Source organism: Taeniopygia guttata, chromosome 7, assembly GCF_048771995.1.
Source record: "Taeniopygia guttata chromosome 7, bTaeGut7.mat, whole genome shotgun sequence".
NCBI lineage: Eukaryota > Metazoa > Chordata > Aves > Passeriformes > Estrildidae > Taeniopygia > Taeniopygia guttata.
In genome coordinates, this window is record NC_133032.1 from 6004383 (window position 1) to 6017573 (window position 13191).

At 38.2% G+C, this 13191-nt stretch overlaps 1 protein-coding gene across 3 annotated transcripts in view; it reads left to right on the forward strand.

The window, feature by feature from the left end:
* Positions 1-13191, forward strand: part of MYLK (myosin light chain kinase) — a 197767-nt gene that overhangs the window by 134668 nt on the left and 49908 nt on the right. For 2 of the 3 annotated variants that reach the window (XM_012574779.5, XM_072931587.1), the window contains 2 exons: positions 365-481; positions 3790-3870. In XM_012574779.5, the coding sequence (XP_012430233.5) occupies positions 365-481; positions 3790-3870 (198 nt within the window). 3 annotated transcript variants of the gene reach the window in all.

Consider the following 13191-nt stretch of genomic DNA (forward strand, 5'->3'; position numbering starts at 1 on the left):
TTACAGTCCTACACTATGAGCACTTTTGGAATAAAGTCACCCAAGTGAGGACTTCTGATCTCTGCTGTAAGATAAAGAAGAGCAGCAGAGGTGCTGCTCTGGGTCTTCTCTACCTTTAGCAACCAGTTCAGGGCTGCAGGACAACTTGGAGTATCCTAGGGAAAAGTAGCAAGACTGAATTTTTAATTTATTTAGCATTAATAAGGCTCCAATAAGGTTGATTTTTTAAGGACAGCTTTTTCTAGCAGAGAAAATCACCTGTAGTGGAAGACTGGCTCATTGGATGCCTTCTGCTCCTTACTAGCAATGAGGTTTTTGTGAGCTGCAGCCTAACCTGTGTTTGATCTCTCCCTCATCTCTACAGGGACACTCTGCTCACTGACCATTGAGAAGGCTATGCCTGAAGATGGGGGCGAGTACAAGTGCATAGCTGAGAACCCAGCAGGGAAAGCTGAATGTGCTTGCAAAGTGGTGGTAGAAGGTGAGTACTGTGCTGGGTACAAGCAAACCCTTCCTTAGAACTCCCACCTTTCCAACTTATTTACCAAGAATGACTTTTAGGAGCTACTTACACACACACACACACAAAAGAACTCTACCTCCCTCCCTTCTGCACTTTTTGCTCAATAGGTAATTCAATGTCTACCATAAAGGAGCATGAGGAGAGAGACAGTACCAAACCAAGGGCTCTGGATGCTTTGTGGAATAATTTGTATTCTCCTGCTGCCTGCTGTATTTCTAGAAGGTTTTTAGAGCAGTAAGCTGAAATTGTAAGATTTGTTTCTGAGCTGTGTGCATTCTTAGAGAGCCAGTAAGAATTCCCTGTGTGAGTCTGGTGTCAGTCTGCCTCAGAAATGTGTGTAGCACATTTCTCATTCTACAGCTCCCCAGTTCTTTGCATTCCCAGATGTTTGGTCATTAGATTTTCTAGTGTAAGTGAGAAAAAATAAATGAGCAGCTCAACCACCCTTGTGTTCCATAGTCTTAGAACATGGACAATTTACAGACTGAGGTACTTGTTTTCAGCCATGGTTGTGCTGATGAAATTCTATTCTTGTTAATTGGGCAAGGCCTTGGTGACACAGACGTATAAAGCTGCCATGGAATTAAAATTATTTAAGGGGTTTTAAGTAACAAATGTCCTTCTTATCAACTCACCTTCTGGTGAGCTTATTTTTGAATACTCTGATGCTTTCCATCGTGATCTAAAATGAGCACAAAACTAGACAAGAAGCCTAATAACAGAACTTGGGTACTGAACCTTCACAGCTGTGTTGCAGATGTGGTATTTGTGGCAGGAGGTCTGGAAAAGAATGCTATATTTTTTTTTTTCCTAAAGTTACATGACACAAGGTAAGAATGTGATTCTGTAACTCCTCATAAAATTTCAGCCTTCATGTAACTGGAAAAGAAATTTATTAAATATTGATTGCAATAAATATACCTGTACCTTCTATGATACTATGGTCACGGTGTAATCTGTATTAGATATTTGATAAGTTATTTTTTATGGTTCTGTAATTTAAAATAATAAATTTTATCAGTGCTGAAGTTCAAAGAATAGGCTTTAAGCAAAATCTAATCCCTCGAAGCACCTTAACCACCACAGATCCAAAGTGTTGAAGGAGCAGATCATCAAAAGCTTAGCATACAGGATTTCTCTAGAGCTGACCTAGAAACCTTTAAATGTCTCAGTCACTTGTGTGTTTTTCCTCTGTCTTCTGATCTCCTTCAAGTAGTTGCTTTTCTTCCTGACTCTTCCTTTAGCCTATTTCCCACTTCGAGTTTCCTGCTGGACAATGCATGCTCTAGGAGGCTGCAGGCAGGGTCTTGCCAAGCCCTGATCCTGGGAGGCTGTGAGCTGCTGGCCCGGGGATGTGAATGGCATTACCTCAGCTGTCTGGCTTCCTGGGGTGGTGGCAGCCACGGCTGTAGAGGCTCACTGCTCACGTCATGTTGGGCACCAGGGTGACCACATTCCTTACCTTGATACTGGCTGCCTCCTCTGCCTTTTGCATCCTCCACTGGCATGCTGCTGAGAAGAGGTTTTTGATGAATGGCACCATAGCAAACTCCAGCTATTTAGGAAAGACGCCATTTGATATCCCATGTCTGAGACTGGCAGAGGGGATGACTGTTATTTTTAAATTAGAATTGTGATCTAAAACAAGAGTTCATATTTCTCCCTTCAATCCCCTGTCAGGATCCAAGATGCTGATTTTTAGACTAAGTAACCATAATCATTACATTTCTTTTGAAATCAGGGACTCAAGATTGGAGGAATGTTTGACTTCAGTTGGCAAATCTGTAGAATCTGAGTGTCTGAACTCTCAGAACACAACCTCCTGCTCTGAATTATTTACTAGGAGATTCTTGCTTCCTATATTAGGAAGGAAACTTCAATGAATTTTCACACACTGGCACCTAGAAGGTGACTAAAATAGCTGTTTCCATAACATTTATGTCATCTTTTTCTCCGGTAGCTAACAGCTCTCTCCTTCACAAATACTCAAAAGCTCAATATTTGAAAGCTGTAAAGTGATACAGCCACTGCTGAGATCATAGTCTATAATCATACTCTTTCTTCCAAAGATAAATGTCAGTATCAAACAATGGAGCAAGTACAGCTTGTTAGGATTGGCATTTCAGGTCAGAGAATCCTAGAATAATTTGTGTTGGAAAGGACCTTAAAGATCATTTTGTTCCAACCCCTACCATGGCCAGGGACTACTTCCCACAGATCAGGTTGCTGAAAGCCCCATCCTGCCTGGTCTTGAGCACCCCCAGGGATGGGAAGTCCACAACTTCTTTGGGCAACCTGTGCTAATGCCTTATGACTCTCACAAAAAATTTCTTCCCAATATCTAATCTAAACTTTGCCTCCTCCAGCTTAAAGCCATTCCTGCTTGATGTGGCACTACAGATCCTTGTGAAAAGTCCCTCCCCAGCTCTCTTGGAGCTGGTGTAGGTACTGGAAGGGGCTCTAAGGTCTCCCCAGAGCCCTCTTCTCTTCAGGCTGAGCTGCCCCAGCTCCCTCAGCCTGTCTTCATAAGAGAGGCGCTCCAGCACTGTGATCATGCTCAGCTTGGAATAACCTTAAAAATAAGTTGCACCTTTTATTCATATCTCATGTGGGATACACATGGAAGGAAGCTTTATTGACTCCTAGCTGTTGGTGCAGTGATGAGCAGTTTCTGGATAAGAGCTGTGCGATTGTGAAAATATTAGAATCCATCAAATTTCAGTCCTGTGGTGTCCCTTTTGTTGTTTCTATTTAGGAATAAACAAATGGCCAAGAATAACTTCATGGAAAGATTTAAACAGATGGAGGAAATGTTACTCTTCAAAATGGGTTAATCTGAATTGATCACATAGACAATGGAATAGAAGAATTACACGGCAAGAGATTCTTTTGAATGAAATGATGTTTCAGTATGGCTTTGCGTCCCTTTTCTCTGCACTGCCTAACAGCTTTGTGCACATTGTATTTGGTCTATTCAGTTAAATACCTATCAGCTTAGATGGGACCTCTTGTCTAGCTGCTTACTTGGCTTGGGTTCTTAGTGCAGCTGCTTTCGAAGAGGGTTTTTCCCTCTCTGCTCCCTCTTCCTTTCAGAATGTGACAGCAAATCTCCAGCAAATCTGTGCAGAAAATTCTTCTTAAAAGTCTACAGGATAGCAATTTCCTCTAACTTTGCAGAAAGATCCAAAATAAACCTTTTATTAGACAGCTTTTTCATTATTGATTTTCAAATAGGATTTCTATTTTATTATTTGTTTTGATTGCAGATGCCTCAAAGACCTCAAAGTCTACTGAGAAGAAGACCAAGAAGCCTAAGACCACACTCCCCCCAGTGCTGCCAACAGAAAGTAAGTGACTGTGATTTGATTTGCTTTCCTTCCAGTGGAAACAAAAGAGTGCTCTGGGATTCTGTGGTCATTTCCTTCTGTTTGTAGACATAGTATCAGAAGCCTGTGCTGTTTCTTTAGTCCTTGCACTTAAGTCATGTGAAATGAGTTTTTGCCATGTGGGGATTAGAAGAGCCCAAACTGCGAGTTCAGACCTTGCCCCTCTACTCTCTGTTTTTCATAATGATGCAATAAACTTGTGACACAGATTTATTTTTGGCTGCCTCTCAAAGAGCACAAAAATACTCATGTAGTTTGCTTCCATTTGTGCTGTGTCCTTTGTAGACAATATGAAGTTTTACTATTGGTAGGCAAAGCATCCTCACTGAAATGCCCTGTAGAATAATCTGTCCTTTTTTGGCATGACCATGGAGAGTGGTTTTGTAAATTTTGCATTCTTTGTTTTAAGCCTAAATGCTTAACTTGCTTCTAATGCTTTCTAAAATAATAAATTAGCTATAAATTCCCATGTTTGCTCCTCAGCATACATGCATTTGGTTAAGAGGAAACTTTGAAGGCTAAAGGCAGCACAATAATGTCAGTTAAGGAATTCCTAGCACCATTACTACTTATGAAATTAAGGGATATGAATATCTCTTAAATCAAAACTGGATTTTGTTTATCTAAGATGCCCACCATGTGAGTTCCTAAAAAGATGTAAAGACGTGGTTTGATGAAAACATGGAATATTTTATCCAGCTCTCCCAAAAAATAAAAAACAAATAAACTCTAATCTGGTCTTCCACTAAGAACATTTTCAGCTGCTTTCAGCAGGACTAAGAGCAGTTTTATAGTGATTGATGATCACAGGTAATAATTGTGCTTCTGGAAATGTGACTTGCATAAAACTATGCCCTGGGCTACAGCTATTTCTGAGTTGTGGAGAGAAACTCTCTCCAGTTTCTCTTTGGGATGTGGGAAGAGTCACACTGACATGCTCCACCTCTCCACCATAAATAATAACAATTGAGAACAATGATTTTTTTCTTTAAAATAGATAGAAAAGAAAATTTTAAAGCCATTGAAATCTCCACGGAACGATGTTTTGAAATGTGCTTTCTATGCACACAGCACACACATTTCCTCTGATCCTCCCAGCGGTGTTATCAATTGCAGCTTTCCCAGGAGAAAGTGTGAGTTGGGAACTAAGTCTAAATATGGAGATATATGACCTGATCCACATCCTGCTTCTTTTGCTTCTGGTTTTAGTGGAAATTAAAATAGATAGGAAAACAAAAGTTACCAATTCTGGCTGCAGAAAGAAGGAAAAAGAAGGCTGAAATATTTGGGAATGCTTTTTCTACATGGCATATTATTTCAGTAGTTCAAGTTCTTGAACTTCTCATAAGCTCTTTTTTTTCCAAAATACCTTTAACACAACTTTACTGCTGCACAGTAAACATCAAGGTAACCAGGGAGAATGTTAGGAGACTGGGCTTTGAAAGAGTTTTTGGAAAAGCTTTGAAAAATACATATATAATTTTAAAAGGATTTGGCTGCAGAGATTTCACAGGTAGTTTTTTAACATCTGAGTCTCTGAGGAATGTGAGTGTTTGGTCTGAAATAAGTTTTTATTTGTATGTTTGTCAGGGGCAAAATATACAAACCAGATCCAATGGACTACACAGTTCAATCTACACTGAAATTCTTATCAGATGTAGAGGCTGTAAAGTTCCTTACCTGAAATAGAATAGGCTTTACAAGTAAGATGTTTGTCTATCTTTACTGTATATTTCTTGAAAAGAAGAGTAACAGAGAATAACCGTGAATTAAGGTGTCAGTTTAAAAGGAGATGTATATTTACTCTGATCTTTTCTGGTCTTTTTTTTGCCACATTGAGTTACCAACAGTCCTAAGGGTAAGTGGAGCATACAGATTGATACTGAAGAAAAAGAGAACAAAAGTTCCTAATAATGTGATTAGAATTATTCATTAATAGATTCTGAATTTTGAATGAATTTTGTGAATTCAGTCACAGCAGTATATACTATATACAATTGAGAGACTATATATTCTCTGTACTTTTTAGAAATACTTTTCAGGGCAAAGATCTCCATTTTCCACATTCTGTAAAGAAGTGCAAGTCAAATTTCATGGTTAGCAACTATGTCATCCTTTTCTCCCTTCAGATAAATTAGGAGCTATCCTTGGTTTTTTTGCTCTAGTAAAACTTTCAGGAAAGTAATTAACTTTAGGTTCCTGAAAGCAAAGATCAATACATTTATTTTTGTGGAAAAGAGTAAATGTTGTCAGTATGTTAACCTGTAGAATTTGTCTCACTCTGAGCTGCTGACTCAGGTCATTTGGCTGCTCATTCTGACAGTGTTATTTAATTACTGGAAGCTTGGAGTTTGTAAGCTACAGAAAACCAATAGTAAGCAGAATTAGGGGCATTGCTTCCTTTGATATGCAATACATACTGGATTCTGGTGTAGAGTAAGAAGAACATCTTGAAGGAAGCTGTGTGTCACTCAGTGATTAACAACATTTCTGAATGGATGCTTGCAGTGTATACTGCAAAAAGATTGCTCCCATGCTGGCAAATTACAAAACTTAAAACATATTTCCTTTTGCTTAGAATTAGTATTGTGTCACCAGAATTTAGTAATAAGTATGCAACCCTCTAAGGATAAATAGAATAAATAATTCTGTTTCTGAGAATAAGAAACAGATTCAACTTTGAATCTGGGTGAAAAAAAAGAGAGAAGAGAAGAAGGCACCTCTGGAACTGGTTCATTCTTTACTGACTCCATTGACGGGCTTTGTCACTTGGGTCTTTGCTCAGTGGATGTCAAAAGTTACTGAGTTAGAATAATAGTGTGTTATGTTTCTTCTAAAAGAGGCAGTGGAAAATTGGACCCTTTCATTATTTATCATGCTGCATACTGCATGCCATGCAGAACAATCAGTGGGTAATGTAAGGGTCCTCCTGGCTTGATACTGCCCTGTAGCAGAAGCACTAAGCCAAAAATTCTCACCACTTGAACATTTCTCTAGAAAGCTTTGAAACTGCCATGAGGGGATTTAGGCACCCAGTTCCCTTTGAAATTAGAACTTATTTCAAATTAAGCTTAAAGGGAATTGCTTATTTCAATTACCAAAGCCACTTGCAAAATCTCCAGTGCCTATTAAATAAATGTTTTTGTCGCAACAGACTGGAAAATCAAAGTTCTGCTTGAGATTTTTAAGAGTAAATAAAGATTTGAATGTTTACAAATGAATTTTCCTTTTTTTAAAAAAAATATATTACTATTCCACACTTTTAGATTTGTTTGCAAGTCTAGAACCCAGGTTTCTCAATCCTCAGTCTCAGGATTAGTTTGCATGCATCACTGAAGATAATATAGATTTTTTTAAAGTGGCATCACAATAGTTTGCATAAAACATGAGCTTTCCAAAAGGACTTTTTTAAAAGGCTTTTTTAAAGATTTGCTGATGAAAAAGAAGTATTACAGCAGCTAAATTCTATTTTTTTAAACTTCACTATGGCTGAGCCATGCAACATAACTCTGCTATAGTAGGAAGAAACTGTATCCCACTTATTGCTACTGAGAAAAAAAACTTTAATGCTTTAGAAAATAATGCTCATAAATCTAAGCATTGGATTAAAGTGGTTAAAAAGAAATGCCCGATGATTTTTGTAGGGCTATTTCCAGTAAATATTAAGAAATGGCAATTATCACCTGTCACAATCATTGTTATGAAAACCTAACAGGCTGTCCTGGATTCCCTAATCTGAATAATACTGCTTAAATTCACTGTTCTCATATCCAGACCACATACATTGAAGGGCTGACCCAGCATAGAGTTTGATTGAATAAATGTAAGTTCTTCTACTCAGTTAAAAATAAAATTATATCAAAGAAAAAAACTTTTTCTACACACCTGCAAGTTATTTAGCAGTATTTGGTATTCTGCTGATAGAAATGTTATATATATGCTACTGTGTAGAACATTTGATTTTATGTCAAACACCTTTTTAGGTAGCTGTATAATAATACAGCTGTAATACAGGTACCTGTGTTCTCTTGCCGATGGTTATGAATAAATGTCACAACTGAAACAGTCCAGATCAAATCCTCCAGACGGTTATACTGTCACCTTCCCAGATCTGAATTTTTAACATTATTGGTACTTGAATGGAAGACTGAGCAGTGACATCTCTGGAACAATGCACCATTAAAGTAAATATAATGGGACCCCTTATTATATTAATATATTCTTTTCCATAGTAGGGAGATATTCTTGTCCAGAGTAGGGAGAATTCTAAGTGTTAATCACCATTAAAAAATTATGAGTCAGTGGCCAAGTGATTGGCATGTAGTTCTATTATTTATTTTTCAATCTTGTCAGAGAATCCAAGTCTGCAAGCACCATTTTAGGAAAATGTTATTAAAGCATTAAGTTTGATGTGTCCAATTTAGTTAGTATATAATTAAATAAGTAAACACTTCAAGTGTTTACTGATTTAATGATATATTCAAATTATTATTAATATTATAATATTAATATTATTATATATTCAAATTCTGTTGATTTCTGTTCTATGAAAATAATATGAAACACAGCTTAGATTAATATGAAATGTTTCAAAACCTTCATTTCATGACAGATTGTTTTGTCCTAAGTGTAAAACTTGCCACTTTCTAGGCAAGGAAAGAACTCAATTACTAAAGAAATTACTGTTCTGGTCAGAGATGTTCTTTTAATTGCAGAAGTGTGGGCACTGGGTAGCAGCTGTGACCTGTGGCTGCTGCTGACCTCTTTGGTGGCTGGGATGGTCTGAGATGCTCTTGAGGATCAGTGAGGCTGTCCAAGGCAGTTCCCTCAGTCCATTCCTTGCCCAGAAGGCTCGTGCTGCTCTGCTCCTGGCTGTTGTGAGATCCAAGACATTTTCTGCACAGTGAGTGCAAGTACTTAGTGTGTTGGAACAATATGAATTACATTGTCAGAGGAGCCTCTAACCAAACTTTTCAAGGAAAAATTAATCTTTTTTCCTAAGCTGAAAATTCTGCTCTTAGTACTCGTAGTACTTGATGTAAATCAAATTGCCATTAGCTGTTTTTAAGACCTAAATAGGATTTCTCTGAAATGCTGAATTATGAAAGGTGCTGCCTTGGTTCCTGAGGCTCAAGGGTCCAAGGGTGAGTAGCTGTGCCACAAGGCCTGACAGCCAAGCTGGGCTGAGGTAAAAAGGCAACGCAAGATTTAACCTGGTGTCTCTGAAGGTTGGTTGCTTCTATAGATGAAAAATAAATCTGCTACTGTACGTACAAAATGAGCAATGGAGAGACACTAATTTGTTGTCCAAATCCCTTCTCCTGAGTGCCCAGTTCAGTACTGTTTCTCTAATGCTGGGCATGCACTTTGAACCTCTGCCAAGTTACTCTACAGTTCTCATTGTACTGACATTTTCTAAGTTAATATTGGCACGGAGCAGTTTTCCACGTGTATTTCATGGAGTCCATCCTACATATCTGTATGTTGACAGAAGAAGACAGAAATGTTTATTGACTGTCTTAGAGAGAGAAAAATGAACAGTTTTTGCAATGAGCAGTTTTTTTAAACTGAAGAGGTATCATGCTTCCTTAATTTACAGTTAAGTCGTTGGCTAGAAATTGCACATCTAAGGCATATAATAGAAGCATTAAGTTTCTTCTCTATAAAAAAGGGACCTAAATCCACTAGTTTAATTAATGTCCAAAAGCATATAGCACCTAGGTTTTCCCACTGAAATAATTTGAAGCTCCTGAATGTCCAGATGACCTGGCAGTGTTTTCCTATGGAACAGACTGGGTAGCAGGGTAGTAACCTACCTTAGATTCTTGTCCCTACACTTGGGCACAGCCTTTTAGTGTCTAATTGTAGCTGTTCTCCCAGTGCATAAAAATGGTGAAAATTAAACTTATATTTAAGAAACTAACCTTGCTGTCTTGCTCCCACCAGAGTTCTTAGAGCATTTTACATGGCCTGGGTTGTTTGTGAACTCTATTTGATACTGGATCTCTTCTGCACTGCCCAAATTTGCTTTAATAGTAGAAGTTGCTCAAGAATGGTGCTACTAAACTGCTATGGAATTGTTTATTCCTTCAGCTGAGCTGTTTTCAAATACTGAGTTATTTTCAGTGTACCAGATCATATTATTGAAGCTCTGAGTGTGCTGGTATATCCTAGCTGTACCATGACTGCAAAAGTGAGTATTTCCTGGGTTTTATTTTTGTTTTCAGAAGGCAGAGACTGTATATTTCTCATTTAGAGAACAATCTCTGCATGATTTAGAAACTAAATATGGGATGTTGCAACAAAATGACAGTTGTTTTTAATGAAAAAAATAAACTCTTTAAAAAACTGTTATGAAGCACACAAACTCAAATAATTGACTTGCATGGAATTAAGTTTTCTAGTTTCTGCTTGTCATCAAATTTAAGCCAGAGTTGCTTTCTGTTTTATTGTGTTTAGATACTAAACATTTATTTAGAAACATTATAAGAAATTTGCTCTCTGACATGCAATGAAGTGAAATTGTTTAAACAAGCTTGATGAAGTTTACAAGCTACTGAAAACTGTGTGTTCGGTGCATTGTGTTTTTCATTTCCTCTCTAGCAATTAGCACAGGTTCATGAATGTATGAATAAACTTTCTGCTACAATTGTAGCCATCATTTTTTTCCTGTTTCATCTTCTCTGTGCTAAAATCTGTAATGAGTTTTTGTACCATCAGCAAAGTCTGTGACAGAAGCAAGGATAGAACAGAATAATTGACTACTTTGACCACAAGGCTGAATGTTTCATTTTTTTCTGTACTTCTAGCTCTCAGTCATTCCATACTTTCTGGCAAAGCAGGCAGTAGTGAAGGTTGACAGAGAACAGCCACTTTTGATTCAGACCCAGATCTTTCTACCTCCAGAAGGGTCTGAAGGAGGTTACACTGGGATTCATTTACACAGGAGAGAGTCAGACACCTCATGATCTCACATCCCACAAGCCTGAAGGATCTAAGTGAGATGGGGAAGAAGGAGCAGATACTTGAATCTGGGCTTTCCATAAATTTTCCATAAATATTCTTTTTTCCATGGTGTGTGACACATTACAGACATGACTCTTTTTTCAGTTTCTCTTGAACTCTGAAAATGCTGAAAAAACCCCAATTTAGTTCAAGATGAAATCTTGACATGTTTTGCATGAGGGGAACATGGTTTTCTATGTGACTGTAGTATGAGAGTATGTCACTAACTCTTCTCTCCTGAGCTAAAATGAGGCTGTTCCACAAGCAGACAGAAGCAGGGATAGGTCTTGTTCTTTATGCTACTGGAGTTAGGTATTAACTGTACTTGTTGACCAGGTGCTGAAATCCATCACTACAGAAGACTTGCACATAATTTTAGGCATGTCCCTCAGGGAAGACAGTAGGAATTATGGATTGGTTGTGAATACTATCTTGAGTACTGATGTTTTTTTCAGATCCTAAGAGTTTTCTCTTCATGCTTTATGAAAGCAAGTTGTGCAGGGAGCCATTTCAGGGGAGGGCTATTCCTATTTTTAGTAAAATTCCAAAAAAGGGAAGCAAAAAAGGAAGACGGAGGCTTCTGAGAGTATCTGCTCTCAGGACTGTACCATCAGGGAAAGGAAGAGCACAACCAAAAGTCTGTCAGCCTGGATGGGGTTTTTCCCCTTTTTGCTTTATGTCCCCCCCCACTCAAAGACAAGCTGTGTAAGAGGCAAACCTGCCTTGTAATGTATATGTTATTTCTAGAAGGCAGATTATTTAAGGGGGAAATATTGGTCCTTTTACTTCCAGGCTGATTTTCAGCATTGGCCCATTTCAGTGTAAATACCAAAAGAAAGACAAACAGCTTTAAGGAAAAAAAGAAAGAAAAAAAAAAAAAAAAAGCAGCAGAAGAAGACTTGAACTAACATTTCCAAGAGGCTCAAATATTTTAATGAAAACAATAATTTGACCTTGTCAACTTTGAGTAATCTTTTTAGGTTTTTTTTACCCACTGTCTCCAGCAGCCTCTGAGAAAAAAAAAAAAAAAAGTTACATCTGAAAGAGATGCATAAGATGAGCTGGTATTTTTAAGGAAGATCTGAGAACAGTGGGGTGTTATTAGGCAAAGAAGCCAGCTACAGAGAGCCAGAGACCTGTCCTTGTACTCATCCCCTTCCACCCTGCCTCAGCCTTTCATTTCTGCTCAGGGATATTTGTGTCTGCAAAACAGGATATTCAGCCAGACCTTCCAGCAACCCTTGGCAATCTGCATGGTTTGATGAAGTCCAGTGACAGTCTCTATATCCTCAGTTAAGTGAATATAATGTCCTGGTGGGTAAAAAATAAAATTTAAACCAAGAAAATTGTACCTACATATAAAAAGCAGTGCCCTAGCTGAATGAAGTGATGAATTCATGTTCTCTGCTTTGCTGTATGGAAATCTTCATTGAGGTGAGAGTCTTTTAAACAGGCTTAAGCATAGTTGTTCCACTCTGCATGCACCTTGACTATTAACTAAGGTACTGCAGCTAATATACAATGTCAGTCAAGAGGTGATCTTTGAATGAAAATCATACTGGATTCAGGAATTTGCTTTTTTTTCTGAAAAATAGCAACAATATCTGCAACCCAAGATGGCACTTGACAAATAGTGCTTTTGCTTCATCGTGCTTCTCTTTGTTCATATCAGGCATAGTGGAGTGTGGAAGCAATCGAATTCCTGTCATTGTAGCTTGTATTAAAATCCATTGCAGCCCTGAGAAGAGACCCAAGAGCTATTTCATTTCAGTTTAGAGGAAAGCAGAGAATCTGATGTCGAATACAGCACGCACACAAACAAAAATGTTTACATGTTTCTAAACCATGTAACTGAGTAAGTTTACATGGGGTTATGCATCTAATGAGTAACTATTGGGTTATTTCCATTAATAGGGATGTTTAAGGGCAGATAAGAGGCCAGACTCTACAGGCCTTCCAGCTGGCACCTGATCATATACAGGATTTCATCCTCATAAGGTGGCTCCAACCTGAAATAGGAGTTTCAGCTCAGGGTGTGACCATACCATGACAAAGAGGAAAGCTGCTCTGGAAACACCACTTGATGCCTTTGTTTGCACAACTTGGGCCGGAAAGTGGATGAAGAAATACATTTGCTGTCACCACAGCAGTCAGGGTACATGTCACTCTGTTGGTGGCCCAAAAAGTAATGTGTCCCTTTAATGAGTAGTTGTGCTCTTTGAAGGCCTCAGTTTAAAGAGGGTTAAGTCCCTGTGGAAGATGTGGCAGGACAGATTC